This window comes from Oryctolagus cuniculus, chromosome 5, assembly GCF_051225735.1.
Source record: "Oryctolagus cuniculus isolate XC-2025 breed Fujian yellow rabbit chromosome 5, ASM5122573v1, whole genome shotgun sequence".
Classification (NCBI taxonomy): Eukaryota; Metazoa; Chordata; class Mammalia; order Lagomorpha; family Leporidae; genus Oryctolagus; species Oryctolagus cuniculus.
In genome coordinates, this window is record NC_142871.1 from 26,513,865 (window position 1) to 26,535,220 (window position 21,356).

Sequence of the window (21,356 nt, forward strand, 5' to 3'; positions counted from 1 at the left end):
GATAGCAGTAGAAGATGGCTCAAGTCCTTGGGCATCCGCACCCGTTTGAGAAACCTGGAAGAAGCTCCTGGCTCCTGGTTTCGGATCCGCACAGCTCCGGCCAGCCGTTGCGGCCATCTGGGGAGTGCACCAACGGATGGAAGACCTTTCTCTCAGTCTCTCCCTCTCACTGTCTGAAACTCTACCTCCCAAATAAATAAATAAATAAATCTTTAAAAAAAAAAAACAAAAAACTTTTGGTCTGTGAAAGACCATGTTATGAAGATGAAAAGACAAGGTATAGACTAGAGGAAAATACTACAAAACACATGTGACAAAAGACTAGTTATGAGAACTTATGAAGAACTTTCAAAACTCAATCATAAAAAATGGCTAAAACCATGAATGGACATTTCACTGAAGACAATACACATACAGTGGGCAAGCACAAGAAAAGGTGTTCAACTTCATTAGCCACCAGGGAAACCAAAAATAAATAAATAAATAAAGCCACAACAGGTCTCACTGTAACTGTAACAATGCCTAGAATTAAAAATATTGACACTCAAAATGTTGGCAAGAATATGGAGAAACCATATCACGTATCATGTTTAGCAAATCTGAGTCTAAATGATGCAGCCACTCTAGAAAACAATTTGTCCATATCTTATAAAACTAAACATGCAATTACCATATGATCCAGGAACTATATACCTGTTTGTATTTAGCTTAGAGAAATAAAAACTTAATTTTCACAGAAAAATCTATATGTGACTATACCAGTTCTATTCATGTTATAAACTGGAAATAACACAAATGTCCTTCAATGGTTAACTGTTAAACACTTAAAACAGGTTGTGGAAAAATAGAATTAATAGAATCATCCCACCAGACTGAAACTGTCAGTTTAATCTGCTTGCTAGATTTGTTTTCTCTAGACTTGAAACAATAAAATTCTAGATGGCCATGCACATGAAACCTCGGATGGAAGCAGTTTCTGCAAACTGGTACTGCTGTCCCCCTCCAGAAGCCATTTCCTGCTGGAATCCTGTCTTGACTCCTGTTCCCAACAACACCCCTTTTCAGCATGAAGCAGCCAAAGTGATCATCACCCAGTTCCCTAACAGAAGTTAGGGTCCATTCTTTCGGGGGCGGGAATGTTAGGAATCAGATGGGTTAACAGGTAGTAGAAACTGGGGTGCAGAGTGCTTGCTTTCTCACTAGGGTTGTTTTTAGCAAGGTCAAAAATGCCAGGTTGCCCACTCCTTGAAAGCTTCTAATTTTACTTAAGAATAGCAAGGGAATGGTGATTCCATCTTCCTGAGGTCAGTTTACTGTAAACAAGTTACCTATCTCACCCTTCTTATGGCTCTTTGCTTTATCATGAGCAAGCCAGATAGGATAAAAGATTGAAAATCAGGTCTTTTGATGGGTTTTGTCCCTGCCTTATAACTGAGTGTCAAGCTGACAAGTTTTTCTTTTCTTCCCCAAAACTGTGTTTAAAAACCCCAGTACCAAGGGACCTTCTGGGTTTTTTTTTTCCTCTCTTGGAAGACCCCCCCATCCATGATCCTCTGGCTGGAGGTCTCTGACTCTAATAAATCTTGCTTTTAAATCTCATAAAAATAAAAAGTTTATTTTAGTGCCCCAACTTTTTGATAGTCACACTTTTTTTTTTTCCCTAAAATATATTTTCCATGAAGTTTTAATGATGTGGCATACATACCACGGATACAGTAGTTAAAAAGGAACAAACTAATTTGAATGAATCTCCAGTGAAGATATAATTTATATATGAACACATATGTGTATATATATATACATAAATGTATGTGTACACGTGTTTGTAGGTAGATAGGATTTTATTGATACAGCATGTGTTTAAATGCTAAAATTTTAGAAATGCAGAACAGGTTAGTATTTGCCAGGATTTGGGAGTAAGGCAGGGTAGAGGGGACAGTATGTATTGTTATAAAAGGGAAACACAAGGGATCCTTCTTAAAAACTGTTCAGTATTTTGACAAAACTGTTTAGAACTAAACATATACATAAAATACATGTAAGTCTGAGAAAGTATAAGATTAGCAGATTGTTTCCATGTCAATATTCTGGTTATAATATTATGGTTTTACAAAATATTACCATGGGGCAGGGGTCACTGAACAAAGAACACAGAGGACCATACTGTATTATTTTAGACAACTGCATGTAAATCTTGAATTACCTCAAAAAGAAAATGTTGGGGCTGGCATAGTGGTTAGGCTGGTTAGGCTGCCTCCTATAATGCCAGCATCCCACATGAACACCAGTTCAAGTCCTGGCTGTTCTGCTTCCATTCTAGCTCCTTGCTAATGTGCCTGTAAAAGCAATGGAAAGATGGCCCAAGTACCTGAGACCCTGCACCCACATGGGAGACCATGATGAAGTTCCAGGCTCCTGGCTTCTGCTGGGCCCAGCCCTGGCCATTGTGGCCATCTGAGGAGTGAACCAATGAATTAAAGATTTCTCTCTCTCTTTCTCTCTGTAACTCTCTCTTACAAATAAATAAAATTAAAAAAGAAAAGTCTAGTTAAAAAAAAGAAAGAAAAAACTAGTGGGATCCTTTACAAAATGGACAGTTGCTACAAATATGAAAAATTTTACTATTTTGCTATTACTCACTAAAATAAAAAGTTCAGAGAAGTAAACAATAAGCCTCATAGCACTACTACAGAAAGCCAAAAAGTAATTTAATCTACATTTCAACATTCCTTCCTGATTAAAAAAGAAAACACCAAATTATTTAGAATAATAACTTCTAGCAGAAGATGGGGCAAGTGCTTGGGCTCCTGACCCCATGTGGGAAATGTGGAAGAAACTCCTGGCTCCTGGCTTTGGATCAGCCCAGTTCTGGATATTGAGGATATTTGGGGAGTTAACCAGAGGATGGAAGATCTCTCTCTCCCTGTTTCTCTGTTTAATTCTAACTTTCAAATAAATAAATAAATCTTTAAAAAAAAGTAAACGGATATTTATAAGACAATGTAATAAGATTAAGGATATACAGGAACAATTTCTAGATTACCTTAAGCAGTCATAAAAAAAACTACAAAAATTAAAATTTGTACTTGATCACTTGATTTAAATGAGTGAAATTAAGAGAAATGAGAAGGGAATTCCAGGCAGAGCATCGCATGTAAAGCACCAGAAGTAAAAGAGAAAATAACGCTTTCATGTATCAGTATATAGCTTAGCAAGTAATCTTACATTGTTTTTCTCCCCTAAAATTCTTCCTTGCTCTAGGAATTTAGAAAGTCTTATGTGCTCTAAGACTACAGAAATGTATCTCTTCATACAATTTTAAGTTGATAAATAGACCTCTTTATTATATGTTTAAACAGGAAGAAAAAAATGTGATTTCTATGCAATACCAAATATTGACATCTCTTTTCCAAGAGTCAGAAATTTTATATTTTTCTTTATTCTTTTAACCCATATTTGTATTGACTAACTTTAGAATCTCATTAAAAGGAATGTGTATACATGCTCAAAAGTAGTTACTTGATTATTCTATTTCTGCAAAAAAATACAAAAATTGAAATATAAATTTTTACCAAATTTCCTGTGAAATAAGATGCTAAATATTAAAATTTTTCTTCTTGAATAACCTGCATTATTTAATACATAATAGATCAAAACAACATAAATATTATATTTCTTAACAACCACTAAATATAAAAAGTTGTATTGGAAATGCATCTTATAATGAGTTAAACTGGGGCTTGGCATTGGGGTACAGCAGGTAAAGTCTTCACTTGAGAAGCCAGATCCTGCATGAGGGCTGGTTTGAGTTCTGGCTGCTCCACTTAGAACCCAACTAACTGCTAATGAGTTAGGAAGGCAATGGAAAATGACCTGAATATTTGTGATCCTGCCACCCACCAGATGGATTTCCAGGCTCCTGGCTTTGTGGTCATGTGGGGAAAGAACCAGAGGATGGATGATCTCTCTGTTCTCTTGCCCACTTCTCCCTGTAACAATCATTTCAAATAAATAAATCTTTTAAAAAATGAATCAGATCAAACTAAGTTATATTTATTATCATCATGAGCTAGATTAGAACACTGAAGTTCCATTCCTACTTTTGAATCTAACATGGGGAAAAATCTCATTCACATAAAGAAGCAAATCAGAATGGAAATTGTGCCATAGCAAAATCTGAATTCTTTCTTCTGTGTTACAGGCTAACAACCATATAGTCACCTCTCACTGAATAATATTTCTTAATAATATCTTGGCTGATACTTCAATTAAGTGTGCTTCAGGGCTGGCACTGTGGCACAGTGAGTTAACGCCCTGGCCTAAAGAGCCAGCATCCCATAAGGGCGCCAGTTTGAGACTTGGCTGCTCCACTTCTGATCCAGCTGTCTGCTATGGCCTGGGAAAGCAGTAGAAGATGGCCCAAGTCTGTGGGCCCCTGCACCCACATGGGAGATCCTGAAGAAGTTCCTGGGTCTTGGCTTTGGATCGGCACAGCTCCGGCTGTTGCAGCCAATTGGAGAGTGAACCAACAGATGGAAGACCTGTCTCTCTGTCTCTCCTTTTCTCTGTGTAACTTTTTTTTTTTTTTTTTTGACAGGCAGAGTTAGACAGTGAGAGAGACAGAGAGAAAGGTCTTCCTTTTTCTGTTGGTTCACCCCCCAAATGGCCACTACAGCCGGCGCACTGCGCCGATCCAAAGCCAGGAGACAAGTGTTTCCTCCTGGTCTCCCATGCGGGTGCAGGGCCCAAGCACTTGGGCCATCCTCCACTGCCTTCCCGGGCTACAACAGAGAGCTGGACTGAAGAGGAGCAATCAGGACAGAATCGGGCACCCCAACCGGGACTAAAACCCAGGGTGCCGGCACCACAGGTGCAGGATTAGCCAAGTGAGCCGCGGCACCAGCCCACTGTGTAACTCTTTCAAATAAATAAATAAATCTTAAAAAAAAACAGGTGTGCTTCAAAATTTGTTTAAAAACTAGAAAATGTGCATGCATTTGGCACAGTAGTCAGGATACCACTTAAGATGCTTACATCCTGTTTCAGAGTGCATAGGTTCCAGTCCCTGCTACACTCCTGATTACAGTTGCCTGCTGATTAGCGCCCTGGGAGGCAGCAAACGATGGCTAAAGTACTTGGGTCCTTGCTACCCAGTTGGAAGACTCAGAATGAGTTCCAAGCTCCAGGATCTAGCTAGGACTAGGCCCTTGTGTTGCAGGCATTTGGGGAGTAAACCAACAGGTGGAATTTGTCCACCCTTATCTCTATCTATCTTTCAAATAAATGAAAATTAAAAAAAAAAACTATAAAAGATGTGTTACTCTATAATTATTTTATTTACTCAATTCCTATGTTATACACAAAAATGTTACTACAAAAATTCATTATTTTACTTTCAATCAGAGCTTTCTACTTTATCATAGAACAGAAAAGATTGGGAAGAAAATGGAAATACTATTAGTTTGAACATCCCTTAGTCTCCCACCACCAGTTCCAATCAACCCTGTTTTAAATGTATTTCAAAATCTCATTTAAGGAGAATATTTACTAGATTAGATAACTGGCAAAGTCAATTAATGCTATACCAACTAAGACTTACTTTTTCAGAAAAATGTGAATGATTTTCCCATTAGAATATCAACCCAGGCCCTATCTCATTTCTGAATTCTAACTCTAAAACAATAAGCTACATAGCCTTACAGGAATGTGCTGTTCTGATGGAAAAGGGTACTGCTACTTCAGTATTCTTCCTTTGCTTTTTTAATTCTGTTCTCAATTCAAGCATGATATTCTTTAAGAATGAACAGAAAATGAAGCAGTATGGTAACAACAAAAAATTTTATCATTCTGGAAATTTAGAACATTTTAACACAGGAGAGTTTTTCAGAGGCATTACAATTAACAGATACGTGTGTACATGTATACATGTTCACATGTAAAAGACTGTGAGAGACACAGAGAATTTTCTGTTTTTGTCCTTTCATGTCCTTATTTCACCTTGGCCCCAAATTGCTACCCTTTCCCCCTTGATGAAATACAAAATGATCAAACAATGGTAATCCTCAGATCCATTCTTGAGCAACTATTCCTGAAAAGAGATAAAATCCAGGCGGTTCAGTGCATCCCCTGTACATAAAGTTCTACTCTCTTCCCTCACATCAGAACATACTTTTAGAACTTTTCTTGCCCAGCATTCTCAAATAAAGGCTTAATGTTGGGGACAGCACTGTAGCACAGCGGGTTAAAGCCCCGGCCTGCAGCCACCATCCCATGTGGGCACCAGTTAAGAGTCCTGGCTGCTCCACTTCCTAGTCAGCTCCCTGCTTTGACCTAGGAAGGCAGTGAAGATGGCCCAGGTCCTTGGGCCCCTGTGCCCATGTGGGAGACCTGGAAGAAGCTCTTGGCTCCTGGCTTTGGATCACTGCAGCTCCAGCCATTGTGGCCATTTAGGGAGTGAACCAGTGGATAGAAGAACTCTCTCTGGTTCTACCTCTGTCACTCAGTTGTTCAAATAAACAAAATAAATCTTTAAAAAAAAATTAATAAAGGCTTAATGTCTGCTCTGTTTGATTTTATTTCCTAAAAGACAAGAAGAGACAGGAAGCTCTGGCTAAAAATGCATGCTTCCCAAATAGTAATCATTTGAATAGTCTCTTTTTCTGGACATCCTGGAAGATTTTCCTTCTTCACTCCTGAAAGGGGCAATACACCATAAAAGTGATCATGTTTGGGGCCAGCACTGTGGCGCAGTGGGTTAACGCCCTGGCCTGAAGTGCTGGTATCCTATATGGGTGCTGGTTCAAGACCCAGCTGCTCTACTTCCAATCCAGCTCTCTGCTATAGCCTGGGAAATTGGCAGAAAATGGCCCAAGTCCTTGGGCCCCTGCACCCACGTGGGAGACCCAGAAGAAGCTCCTGGATCCTGGCTTTGGATCGATCCAGCTCCGGCGGTTGCGGCCAATTGCAGAGTGAACCAGTGGATGGAAGACCTCTCTCTCTTTCTGCTTCTTCCTCTCTTTGTGTAACTCTGACTTACAAATAAATAAATAAATCTTAAAAAAAAAAAAAGTGATCATGTTTGAATATATGCTTTCTTTAAAGGAAAAGGGCAATTGTGAACAGGAAATGGCAAAAGACTACTTTGCTATTCTTACCACAGGAGTTTTGTCAAGAAGATCAATTTTAGGAAACAAAGCATCGAAATTTAAAAGTGGGACACTGGGACAGATTCCTTTTTATTCCTTTTTTTTTTTTTTTTTTTTTTTGATAGGCAGAGTGGACAGTGAGAGAGAGAGAGAGACAGAGAGAAAGGTTTTCCTTTTGCCGTTGGTTCACCCTCCAATGGCCGCCGCGGCCAGCGTGCTGCGGCTGGCACATCGCGCTGCTCCAAAGCCAGGAGCCAGGTACTTCTCCTGGTTTCCCATGCAGTTGCAGGGCCCAAGCACTTGGGCCATCCTCCACTGCACTCCCTGGCCATAGCAGAGGGCTGGCCTGGAAGAGGGGCAACCGGGACAGAATCCGGCGCCCCGACTGGGACTAGAACCCGGGGTGCTGGCGCCGCAAGGCGGAGGATTAGTCTATTGAGCCGCGGCACCGGCCCCTGATTCCTTTTAAATTACTGGAGCCCAGTCTGAAGAGCACTGATTTCCTATGCTTAGCACACAACTATAAGGAAAGAAGTTCCTATAAATGGTATTTTATTGACCAGTAGAATCAGACCCATAAATATAGTAGCTATGGAAATGATCAGACAGCAAGTATAAATGAACACATTAAAAGTGTTTCAATAAAAAAGTGATTAAAAATATCACCAGTAATAAGAAAGTATCAGAAATAACTAGGCCAATTTGAAAACAAATATAGTGGCATTTAAAAACAAAAGAGAAAAATTCAATAAGTGGGTTAAACAATAGGATATATGGATGTGGAAATAGGCCTCAAAAACTCATGGGATATACCAGAGACAAAAAGTAAAAAACATGAAAGAATTAAGAGACATGGGAATGAAAAATGCTATGTTAATCAAAATTTATAAGGAAACAGAGATAATAAAACAGAAGCATTATGTGATCAGATTATAACAGAGAACTTTCCAGAACTGAGGAGATACCTGCTAGCTGGAACATATTTTGGCCCCCAAACTCATATAGTAGGCTAAACTTCAGAGTCTTACTGGCACTGAGAATGCACCAACTTAACCCAATTATAAAGCTGGAAGTGAGGCATTTGGCAGTAATTGGATTGGATTGGGTCACTGGGGTGAAGTCCTCATAATTGAATCCTGGCAGCTTTAGATGAGGCAGAGACACAGACATACATGCACCCTCTTGTTTTATGATGCTCCACATCACCTCAGGACTCCTGCCAGCAGGAAAGCCTTGGAAACAGGCCAAACCTAGGATCTTGAATTGTGAACCTCCAAAACTATGAAAAGAAAAAAAACACAGTTTTTTTCTTTTATAGAGTTAGGCTGCCTCAGGTAATTTATTATAGTAGTGAAAAGCTACTAATACGAAATCCATTGAGATATTCAGAATCCAAAGTCCCAAAAAGTATACAAAAAGAGAAAAAGGCCTAGGAAATCAGAATGTAAACCATAAAGGAAGAAATAGAGAAGTTGGCTATATTTTAAAATTAACTACTTTTGAATACAGGACTCCTTAAATAGAGTAAAAAACCAAACTTCGAACTAGAAGACATCTCCAACACATATAAAGCAGAATTAGTATCTACGTTATTAATAAAAAAAAAGGGCAATACAAAACAGACAAAAGCAATAAACAGGCATTTCAAAGGGGGGGTCACAAATGGTTAATTAACATATGAAAAGATGTTCACCCTTATTAAGACTCAGAATTGTAAATTTCTGCTCCAAGGAGACATCATTTCACACCCAGCAGGCAGGCAGAATTACAAAATCTAAAAACCTATCAAATATAGTGGGAACATTACTGTCCATTATTCCTTAAACTCTACATGCACATGACATATATTCTTTTATATGCATCTGTTTGATAACAAAATTTTCATTAAGTCTAGACTTTGTGATTAAAACGTTTGTTCATAACCCTGGTGAGAGTAATTTCAGTAAAATATTGGGCATCAACACTACTCTGAATTGGGTTGAAAAAACCTTTATTGATAAGGATGTAAAGACAACCACAGACAACTATTTCAATCTACAAGGTTCGGTAGACAGCAAAGTGGGACACCTTGGAAAGAACTAGGAGACAATACTAACATAGGAAATAAAGGGTCCCTTGGGCAGTCACAAAAGCTTATAATATAGTTCATGAATAGGGATTAGTTTTAGACAGGAACAAGGGGTCCTATTCCACTGTTAAGAGAGATTACCTCTTTGTCCATGTCACACTGAGTTTCCCCCTCTTGATATCCAATTCAGTCACAAAAGCTCCCCTGCTCCTCCTTTCACACACACAGCAAGGCCTGCCTTTCATGCCTTTCTTCCAGCGAACTCAGTGAATTGTTCTCCAAACACTTGGAAATTGAAATACCCTTTGCACTCCCTACCATCATTCCTGGTATTCCTTATTCTCTTCCCTTGCTGTATTTTTCTCCATAACCTAACATTCTATCCATGCTCATGTTATTATATGTAAGATCAAAGACTACAGGAATTATGGCAAAAGTGCCCAGTGATTTGACACAAGGCAGAAACTCAATAATACATTTTGAATGATTAATGGTCCCTGCTTAAGGAACTTGAAGAACAAATATAATAGGAATAATTCTCTAAGATTTGAACGACACGAGAGAAATCCACAGAGAATGATCAACTGACTGACTACAGAAGAGGAGATATTTGAATTTAGATTTTGACTCAAGAGTTTTCCAAGCACAGAAAAAAGGTCGATGTTGCAAGAGAGTGGAGAACATGGTGGTTGGGCAGGGGGTCTTGCATTTTAAAAATGAGGTGTGGAGTATGGCAGGGATGAAGTGGAGCAGGTTGTAGCTAACCTAACAACGCCCACAACAGAGGACATACAGTACTGAGCTCCACTAAAACCAAACCAAACCCTTCTCAGCAGATTGACAGGTGCTTGGTCACCTGTTTTAATTGCACTGAAGGTACAGTATGGGATATGAAAAATTTACGTGAAATTACGGGAACCACTCCTCTTATCACCGTTTAGAAGACGTCTGGACAATCTTCTGTGTATCACAACAGAAGTCGGCACGTTGCTACTGAAGGTCTCAACTGCAGGTATTAAAGTCCTGACAGGTTAGTAACAGAAACTCTCCATTGAACCATTTATCCGCTTCCGAACGGGCTTGCAGCCTGTGCATGTTACCACGTTTCCAACCGATCCGTCTTCCTTTTGTCCACATCACTACTCCCTTAGAGGCACTCACCTGCGTTTAACCCCAGACTCAATTACTGCCCTACCCGGGTTATTTGCCAGAGACAGAAGGCTCTCCGGTGTGGACACAGACAACCTCGGGGAAGTGTGTTCGCGTTCCAGAGCCCATGCAGTCACTTCTGGGGCATTTAACTAACTCAAGGTGCTTTGAGGATTTTTTTTTTTTTTTGCCTTCCTGGGCTCTGTGAAAATGTTTGGCGCCCCGAAGACTGCGGGGATCCCCGGCGTTCGCAGGGAGGCCCAGAGGTCGAAGCTCAAGTCTAAAGTCGGGAGGCGTGGCATGCCCCAAACACCCAGGGGCGGTGGGAGGGCCCCGGAACGTAACTGAGTAAGGGGGGGCGCGGCGACTCGAAAAGACTCACAGTAATAGGCCACCACCGGGTCCCGCTTGTCATGCTCCTGAGCCGTCCTCAGGTGATGCTGTATGCTCTTAAACTGTGGGGGGAGCGGGGGCAGCGGAGCCAGCGCAGCCATCTCCACTCTAGGCTATCACCACTTCCTACTTGCGCGCCGCCGACACTTCCGCTTCCGTCTGGCCGGTCGCGCGCACGATCGCTCAGCGCAAATCCCCGCGCTGTTCCTTTACTCCACGAAATCGGGTCGACTACGGGAGCCCAACAGGGACATCACCAGTGCGCCTGACTCGTTGCGCCTGCAGCCTCGGGAATTTATGGCGCATGGCACCAGCGCGCTCTGCTGGTAGGAGGAAGACTTTTTGTTTTGTTTTGCTTTGCTTTGTTTTATTTGTTCTCTTTGTAACTAAAGGATGGAGGATTCTCTCTCTTTCCACCTCCTTGGAATTTTACCTTTCAAATAAATAAATCCTTGAAAAAAATAGGACAGAACAAGAAAGTCATGTTTCTTGACTAGGAGAAGGGTTATGGGCGTGGATAGACTTTGGTATCATTCGGGAATGATCAATTCCAGTTCTTAAAATATCAGCAATGTCTGCAGAAGGCTTTTGATTTTAGAAACTTTAATTTCAATTCTTGTATGAGGAGAGAAATGGTGTGTTTAAATTTAAAATTTTTTATGTTGACACATTGGTAAAATAACTGTATTTTTTTTCCCCCAAGCTTAAACATATTCAGATACATAAAGCTTACAGAAAATCGTGCCTTTGTTCTGGACTGGCTAATGCATGTTTTGGTAGATGAATCATCTGTAGATAGCTTATCGCTGGATAGTGTTTAACCATTTGGAGATTATTTTTACATTCATTATCTTGTAATGCACAGGCAGGGTATTTGGACTTCCTGTTTTCTTACTAGTATACAGAAGAAATCAGCTTTACCTTCTATCCTCAGTGACTTTAACTCATTTTCTTGCCTCTTTCACAAACTATCATTCTTCAGGAATTTACAGCTTACTTCCTCCAACCACCTTCGTATTTATTTACAATCTGTTTTAGTCCCAGTGTTGAGGATTCATTTAAAACTCCTTTTCATAGTTCTGAGATTTCCCTCTGCGTGCCATTTTCTAATCACTCCCATTCCCCCACTCTGGAAGGACTAGCTTCATGGCCTTATGTCATCCACAGCCTTTGTCTGTATCTATTTGCAGAGTACATCATCTTATTCTTGGTCTTTTTCACCCAGCTGGGCTCTGAGTTCTGTATTCTCTCTCAATCTGAGCCACAGATATGTGTTCTTTCTCTTTCTGTTATTCCCATTTCCATGACATTTCACTCAGGAATTGCTGAAATTAAAGAGAAATTAATGAAGAAAAGAAGACTAGGATAACCGTAAATGCCTTTTTTTCCTCCTGATAACTTCTCACATATTATTTTCCTGTTCTTGACTCTCAGCTGTGGTTGCTTTAATCTCCGAAGTTTTTAAATGACTGAACTCATATGGAGGTCAGTCTCCCAGGCATTTTGATTTTATTCTTCTTTGTTGGATCCTAAATGTCAGAATTTCTTCAAATGTCCCCATGAAATTTTAATGGGACATCCAGGGCTGAAAACCAGTGCCCCAGTGAACGTCCATAGATGACTTCCCTCTGCTCTGATTGCTTTGAGCGACACCTGAACTTCCTGCTATTGAGATTAAGATTGTAAGATGTGAATTATTTCTACTTCACTTGGCTACAACTCAAAAGTAATATGTACTTAGCTTTTGCTGTACATCTACCATGTATCATGAACGTTTCTATGGTATTTACATTTTTTTGTTTAGTCTTCAGTAAACCCTGTGAGGAGTATATTATCATGGCCAACATTTCATTAATGAGAAAAATGAGACATAGATTTAGGTCTCTTTGTTTAAGATTTATTTATTTTTACTTGAAAAGTCAGGGTTACAGAGAGAGAAGGAGAGGCAGAGAGATAGAGGTCTTCCGTCCACGGGTTCACTCCGCAATAGGCCGTAATGATTGGAGCTGCACTGATCTGAAGCCAGGAACTTCTTGTGGGTCTCCCACGTGGGTACAGGGGCCCATGGGCTTGGGCCATCTGCTACTGCTTTCCCAGGCCATAGCAGAGAGCTGGATCAGAAGTGGAAGTCAGGACTCAAACCGGTGCCCATATAGGATGCCAGACTGCAGATGGCGGCTCTACTCACTATGCCAAAGCGCAGGTCCCGATTTTAGGTCTCTTGCACAAAGTCACAACGGCAAGGATTAATATTCAGCATCCAAATCTAGGCATTTTGGATATAGACTTTGTGCACCTCATCATTATTACTTGGTGGTGATATCACTATGCAGCACATATTCTTGTGATTTATCTTTGCTCTATTCTATCTTTCTGTACCTGAAAAAAGAATGTTTCTCCTCCTGGTGAAGGCTGTTCCTTTCTGTTATTCTTCTCATCTCTTCCTTTAGGGCTGGAGACTGCCAATTCCTTTCCCATTGGCAAACATTTGGGGAAGGAATAAAAAAGTAAGTGAAATAGAAGTGGATTTTACTCCAAATGCACACATATGTGACTGCTTTTAGGAGAGGCTAATTGATATGATGGACAGAGGTACAGGGACACTGTTAGCAAGACAGCACATTGCAATTACACTATAAAGCAAATACCAACAACAGTGAAGTTTGTTTTTCTGGTTTTGCTATTAATAATTTATCATGATGTTTTAGTATGAAGAAGGATCTAAACTCTCCTCCATCCAGCATTGACCAGCCTATTTAAAATTTTCATCTTAGGGGCCAGTGTTGTGGTGTAGTGAGTTAAGCTACCGCTTGTGACACTAACATCTCATATCAGAACACTTGTTTGTGTCCCAGCTACTCCATTTCTGATGCAACTCTCTGCTTGTATGCCTGGGAGAAGAGTGGATGATGGCCCAAGTACCTGGTTCCCTACCACCCATGTTGGGAGACCTGGATGGAGTTCCAGACTTCTGGATTGGGCCTGGCACATCACCAGCCATTGCCACCATTTGGGGAGTGAACCAGTGGATGGAATATCTCTGTCCATCTCTGTCTGTCCTATTTGCTCTGTCACTCTGCCTTTCAAATAAATATATGAATGATTATAAATATTTTCATTTTATTTGAAAGGTAGAGACACACACAGAAGGATAGAGATATTTGGCAACCACTGGTTTACTTTCCAAATGCCCCCAACAGATGGGGATGGGCCAGGAACTGAAGCCAGGAGCTTAGAACTCTATCCAGGTACCCGACATGGGTGGAAAGGACCCAAGTACTTGAGCCATTATTACTGTCTTCCCAGCGTGTGCATTATCAGGAAGTTGGAATATGAAGTGAAGCCCAGATTAAAACATAATACTCTGCTGACCCAAATACCTGCCAGTCACCGACCAGTTGTTGAAGGATCTGGCATCATGGATGCTGGGATGGGGCTTGACCTTTGCAAAAGGGGGATGAGAAGAGATGTGCAAGGGGACAAGACCTACAAAAGGAAGAAGAAAAGACACTAGAACTGACAGGTGTTTTGATGATAAACACTTGCACCATGTCCTGAGCTCCGTGTGTATTTGTGATTATAAAAGTTTCTGTTTCAGCTGTGGTTAGAACAACTTTGGGTGTTACATATCTATATCTATATATTTTGGATACTGTGTATGTGGCATTAGTTTCTTTTTCACTGTCATATCCTATTTGTTTACAATTGCCCCTAACAGAGATCAGAAGAGTAACAGAGAAGACCCTGAAGATGTGGTTTGGTCCATAGGATGGTGGCTGGAAAACATTGAAATGATAAAAATTTTAATTTATAGTCTCAGCAAAGATATTTAGTTGTCCCAGCACCTTTGAGCTACACTATCACATATTTTAAACAATTAGCTACATATGTGCAGAATGGCTTCCGGTCTCTGGTTTCTGTAGTATTCCTGTTTGACTTACCTGTCCTGATACCAGATCCACACTGGTTTATTATTGTACTTTCAGAGAAGTCTTGAGAGTAATGTGAGTCTTGTCTTTTATATTGTATTTCAAAGTTGTGTTGGCTATTCTAGGTGTTTCACGTTTCCTTTTAAATTTGTAAAGTGCTTCAATTTCTGCAAAAATTTGCTGAAATTTTGATTGCAATTGGATTGAATATACAGGTTAATTTGGAGTGATTGATGTTATAAATGATTAAGGCTTTCCAACTATGGATATGATATGGTTATTGTTCCCATTAACTTAAAATTATGCTTGGTTTCAACCCTTACTATTTTACAGTTTTCTTTGTGCAAGTCTAGCACATATTTTGTAAAATGTATCCTTATGTATTTCATGTTTTATGTTTGGTTGTAAATGACACCATATTTTCAAATTTAATTTTCACTTTTTATTACTCTGCAAATAGCTTTGATAAATTTAATCATTCTCTAGATTTTTTTACATCCTCTAGAATTCTTTGTGTACACTATCTTGTCCATGAATAAGGATAATATTTATTCTTTTCCAGTTTGCATTGCTTATCTCAGTCTTATTATAACTTTTGAAAAATATATTCAACATGTACATTTATTTTGTTGTTGTTTTTGTCTTACTGAAATCCAGTTTAGCATTCAATAGAAGTAGCAAAAGTAGATAGCTTTGTCTTTTTTCAGATTGCAGGGGAAATTGTTCATTCTTTCAATATTAAATGGGATGTTTCCTATAGGTTTCCTTAGATAGTTTGTATCAAGTTTAGATTGTTCCCATTTGGAATGAAAGACTTGGATTTTGTTTGTTTACTTCATCATTGATAGGTATTAAATTTAGTCACACTTTTAGCTGTATCAATTAATATTGCTGTGTAGTCTTTGTCCTTTATTCCATTAATTCAGTTACTTTAATTGTTTTCAGGTGTTAAAATAACCTTTCATGTATGGAATATACCCCACTTGAACACGATATATTATTTGCGTATATTTTTCTACATTATACTTAATAATACACTTAAATATAAATTATGATATCCAGATTATGCTGATGTCATTAAACAAAATGGCACTTGTTCCCTCCTAATTCCCAAAAGAAATTTTAGAATATTATTTCCTCCTTCAATATTTGATGCAGGTCATTAGGGAGCCATTTAAACATGGAGTTTTCTTCATGGAAAGTCTTTGGATTTTAAATTTAACTTATTTAATAGATATAAGCATACTAATGCTTTATGCTTATTGTTGATTCAGGTTTTAGAAAATGTCTTTCAAGGATTTTTTCCATTTTATCTAGGTATCATACTTACTGCCATAACATTTTTCATGGTGTTTCCTTATAATCATTTCAATGTCTTATTGTGATATATTTTTTCATTCATCATACCACCAACTTTCCTTTTCTTCTTCTTTAAGTTATTTAGCTAGAAAGTTATCAGCTTTTCTAATATTTTCAAAGGACCGACTTTTTGTTTAATTGATTTTCTCTATTGTCCCTCAGTTTTTGTTTTAAACTTTGATTTTTGTTTCCATCCTTCTACTTGATTTGTATTTAAATTCTTCTCTAACTTCTTAAGACAGGAAGCAAAAGGCATTTTATATATTTTCCTAATATAATATTAGAACTGTTATTCGGCTGAACATTGTTTTAGTGCGTTCCACAATTTTGATTAATTGTGTTTGCATTATAATTTTGTTTAACTTTTTTTAAGATTTATTTATTTGAAAGTCAGAGTTACAGAAAGTGAGAGACAGAGAGAGAAAGAGGGAGAGAGAAAGAGAAAGAGAGAGATACTTTCTATACTCTGGTTTATCCCCTAATGGCCACAGTGTCCTGGGCTGGGCCAGGCCAAAGCTGGGAGTTTCATCTGGTTCTCCCACATTGGTGCAGGGACCCAAGCACTTGGGCCATCTTCTGCTGCTTTTCCAGGTGCATTAATAAGGAGTTTGATTGGAAGTGGAGCAGCTGGAACTTGAACCGGTCTGCATACGGAATGTTGAGACTACAGTTGGCAGCTTAACCCGCTGTGCCACAGTCCTGGCCCCTAAAGTTATTTTAAATTTCTTTTGTAATTTCTTTGATTCGTGGTCTAGTAAATGTAAATGTATATTAGTTTTTCAAACATTTTGGCATATTTCTGATATCTGATTTTTATTGATTTCTTAGTTTAAAACCATTGTTTTCAGTGATTATACCCTATGTGATGTCAATCTTAGAGATTTTCTTATGGCTCAAATTGTCTCATTTGGCGAATATTCCACATACATTTGAAAAGAATATATATTCTGTTGCTGATGGGTAGAATGTTATATGTATGTCAGTTCATGATAGTTACAGCAATATTTAAATCCTATGTATTCTATCAGATGCTTTATTTACTTTGTCAATTGGCTGAGAGAGATGTTTTGCAGTTATTTAATATAATTGCAATTATTTCTCTTTTCAATTCATCAAGTTTTGCTCTGTAACTGGTGACATACACATTATAACTGTTACGCTTCCTAATGAAATTAAACTTTAATTGTTGCAAAAAATCTTTTAAAACTTTCTCAGTTGTCCTTGCTCTGACATGTTCTTGATTTCTGTCATATTACTATATTCAGTCCAAGTCTCTGAATTTTAGTGTTTCATGATATATCTTTTTCTGTTTCTAATTATCTACAAAATACTTAAATATTTTAAATCTTAATTTTTTTTTTTTTTTGACAGGCAGAGTGGACAGTGAGAGAGAAAGAGACAGAGAGAAAGGTCTTCTTTCCATTGGTTGATCCCCCAATAGCTGCTGCGGCCGGCCGGCGCACCATGCTGATCCGATGGCAGGAGCCAGGTGCTTATCCTGGTCTGCCATGCGGGTGCAGGGCCCAAGCACTTGGGCCATCCTCCACTGCACTCCTGGTCCACAGCAGAGAGCTGGCCTAGAAGAGGGGCAATCGGGACAGAATCTGGCGCCCCAACCAGGACTAGAACCCGGTGTGCTGGCGAGCAGGCAGAGGATTGGCCTAGTGAGCCACGGCGCCAGCCTTAAATCTTAAATCTTTAAATATTTAAAAATATTTAAGATGAGGGTCTTGATAATTTGGTATGATATAAAAATACTTTCAGATAATATCTGTTTTATTTAGGTCTCAAGACCTTCTATATTTATTGTAATATTGATATGTTTGGGTTTAGGTCTACTGCCTTATTATTGTTCTGTATTTATCTCAACTGTTTTTGTTAATCTCTTTTCTGCTATCTTTTGTATTAATTGAATGTTTTATGATTCTATTTAATTTATTTTGTTAGCTTATTAGTAAATATCATGTCACTTTGTTTTGCTTGTTTGTCTTACATTTTACAGTGTACATCTTTAAATTATTAAAATGTGCTCCCAGAGAATGATCCTGCGGAGGAAACAGGACACACAGCAGACTCATAGAATGGCAGCACTCCTGCCTCAGAATCAACCCTTGGGACATTCGGATCTGGCTAAAAGGTCCATGAGAGTCTCGCAGGCATGGAAAGCCATGACACGGTGGCAAAAAACAATCTAAATGAAAGATCCTGGTGAACAAGACCCCAGCAGAAGAACAGGCCATCAAAGAGAGAGGCGCCTTTCTCTGAAGGGAGGAAGGAACCTCCACTGTGATATGGCCTTGGCTAAACAAGTTTCGGAGTCGGTGAACTCAAGGGGCTTCCATAGCCTAGACAGCTCATAGCAAGAGTCTCGGGTGATTGCTGACGTCATAAATAAGAGTGCCAATTGTTAAATCAACAATGGGAGTCACTGGGTACATGCTCCCCACGTAGGATCTCTGTCCTTAATGTGTTCTACTATGAAACCTAAAAACAACACTACTAGTCGAACAATACCCTCTACCTTGTGCGGTTGTGTGAGTGCAGCCTGTTGAAATCCTTACTTAGTATATACTAAGTTGATCTTCAGTATAGGAAGGTAATTGAAAATGAAACTCGATGAAGGGCTGGATGGGAGAGGGAGTCGGAGAGGGGAGGGCCACGGGAGGGAGTGAGGTTGGGGGGGGAAGCCACAACAATACAAAAGTTGCACTTTGTAAATTCACATTTATTAAATAAAAAAAACTATATAAAAACAAAAAAAAGAAAAAGAAAAAAAAAGAACTTAATACTTTACCCTTTTAGTATTTTTTATGTTCTACTTAAAACTATTGGTTGAACTCTGTAATTAATACACAATTACTCTTAGGTGTTTAATTAATACTATAACTAGTACTCAAATAGTATTTTACACTTAGTGTTTCTGTGTGGGTGCAAACTGTTGAAATCTTTACTTAATATATGCTAAATTGATCTTCTGTATATAAAGATAATTGAAAGTTAATCTTGATGTGAATGGAAGGGGGGAGGGAGTGGGAGAGGGGAGTGTTGTGGGTGGGAGGGAAGTTATGGTGGGGGGGAGCTATTGTAATCCATAAGCTGTACTTTGGAAATTTATGTTCATTAAATAAAATATAAAACACACACACACACAAAATAAATAAAATGTGCTCCCAGTGATATACTTTATATATATATATATATAATTATAATAATCTTAATAATCTATTACTTTCTTGATTTCATTTGCCAGTCTTACTTATTTTATTTATTTTAAAGAGCCATCATGGATTTATCTATTGTTATTTTTCTAATGTATGACTTTTTTGCCAATATCTTTATTAAATTATTTTTATTCTTCTTAGTTTTATTTTGAAATCTTTTTTCTTTCTTTTCTTCCTCTTCCTCTTCTTCTTCTTTCCTTTTTTGCTTTTGAAAGTCAGAGAGAAAGAGGGAGACAGAGAGAGATCTTCTACCCACAGGTTTGTTCCCCAAATGGCTGCAGTAGCCATGGCTGAGCCAGGTCAAAGTCAGAAGCCAGAAGCTTCATCTGGGTCTTCCACATTGGTGGAAGTAGGCCAAGTACTTGAACCATCTTCTGCTGACCTTCGCAGGCCATTAGCAGTGAGCTGGATCAGAAAGAGGAGCTGCCAGGACTCAACACAGTACCCATATGGAATGCTGATGTTGCAGGCAGTGGGTTTACCTGCTGCCCCACAATACTTGCTCCTATTTTAAAGTTCTTATGTCTGCTTTTGAATTATGCTGCTTCTTTTTTCACAGTGGATTTATCTTCAGCTGTCAATTATCTGTACACTACAAATTTTCCAAATCTCTTGAGTGTTAACTGTGTAGCCTGTGAGTGTGTTTCATTTATAAATAGCCTGAAAAACTTCATCTTGACTTTATTTGACCCAATAATTTTTATTAAATAGTTTTAAATATATCTTTAAATGGTTGGATATTTATTTAGTTTTGACACTCAGTTTTTATTATATTTGTATTTTTGTCAGATAAATTAGGTTTTTATATATGAAACAATTTTATATAGCATTTATTGTCTACGATCATATGGCTGTGTGTTACCAACCCTGATACAGTTACTAACAAAATATAACTGTAGTATAATAGATCAGCAAATAATTTAATCTAGTATTTTCACTTTATATACATCTTTGACTATAAAAATATGTACTTGTGTTAGTCCTTTCTGTGTTGCTATAACAGAACACCACTGACTAGGTGTTTATAAAGACAAGAATTTATTATTTTTACAATTCTGAATTCTTGGAAGCCTAAGAAAAAAGGGAAGACATCTAGTGAGAGCCTTCTTGTAGTATCATAACACAATGGAAGGCACCACACAGTGGCATCATCAGAGAGAGAGAGAGGGAGAGAGAGAGAGACAGAAAATTGAACTGCCTATTACAATAAACCCAATCTTGCAGTAACAAATTCACTCCTTCAATAACAACATTACTCCTTTCTGGGGACAGACCCCTCATGATGTAATCATCTCTTAAAAGTCACACTTCTCAATATGGTTGCGCTGGGAATTAAGTTGCCAACATGAATTGGTGGGGGCAGGGAATTCAGACCATGGCAGTGCCATTGGAAGTGGAGGTAAGCAGTGTTCTTTTGGGGCTTTGATATCCTATCCTTCCGCCTTACCTGTGGAGGAGTCCAGGGATGTCGGGGAGGCTGGGTTTCAAAGGGCAGACTGAAACCCAGGGGAGAGCAGCAAAGCAAGAGAACTCCAGAGATTTCCAATGCATCTTCACCTGAATTCTGATCAGTGCAACGCCTTTAAAGATGTTTCTTGGAAAAGAACATCAGGAAAGGATTAAAATGAACTGAACTCATGATTCACAGAGGACACTGAGAATAGTAGCTGTTTCCAGTAGCCAGAGTGGAAAATTTCTTAATAAAGGGGCATACTTTAACAATGGCCGACTCTCAAGAATGAATAAGAGTATATCAGAGTGTTCATCTATGAATGGCAATGACGTTAGGGGGTGTTTAGAAAAAATATCTTCCCTGTAAAAAATCCTGAAAAGCAGGCCAAGATAATGTCTTTATCCCTCTCCATTTTTTTCCCTTGGATGCAGAGAAGACTTCCTTCTTGTACATACATCCATTCATCTAGCAACTATGAGCCAACCAGTATGAGGATGAAATTCAAGACTTTGAGAATACTGGAAGGACAGGATTTCCAAACCAGCAAAGGGACACCTGATAAATCACTCAGAAAGGATTTGTCTTAGTAATGAAGCAAATTTAGCCCTTTGGTAAAAACTACACTGATTCTATCTAGCA

The 21,356-nt window shown here is 38.7% G+C and overlaps 1 protein-coding gene and 1 long non-coding RNA gene across 2 annotated transcripts in view; one reads left to right on the forward strand and one right to left on the reverse strand.

The window, feature by feature from the left end:
• Positions 1-10,883, reverse strand: part of VTA1 (vesicle trafficking 1) — a 105,462-nt gene extending 94,579 nt beyond the window's left edge. The window contains exon 1 of the mRNA XM_002714850.6: positions 10,745-10,883. Within this exon, the coding sequence (XP_002714896.3) occupies positions 10,745-10,856 (112 nt within the window). The 5' untranslated portion in view covers positions 10,857-10,883. The remainder of the gene's footprint in view (positions 1-10,744) is intronic.
• Positions 10,884-10,924: 41 nt separating this feature from the next.
• Positions 10,925-18,016, forward strand: LOC149126442 (uncharacterized). The gene is made up of 2 exons (XR_016233661.1): positions 10,925-11,081; positions 17,415-18,016. It is a non-coding gene; the product is annotated as an uncharacterized LOC149126442 (long non-coding RNA).
• The last annotated feature ends 3,340 nt before the right edge of the window (positions 18,017-21,356 follow it).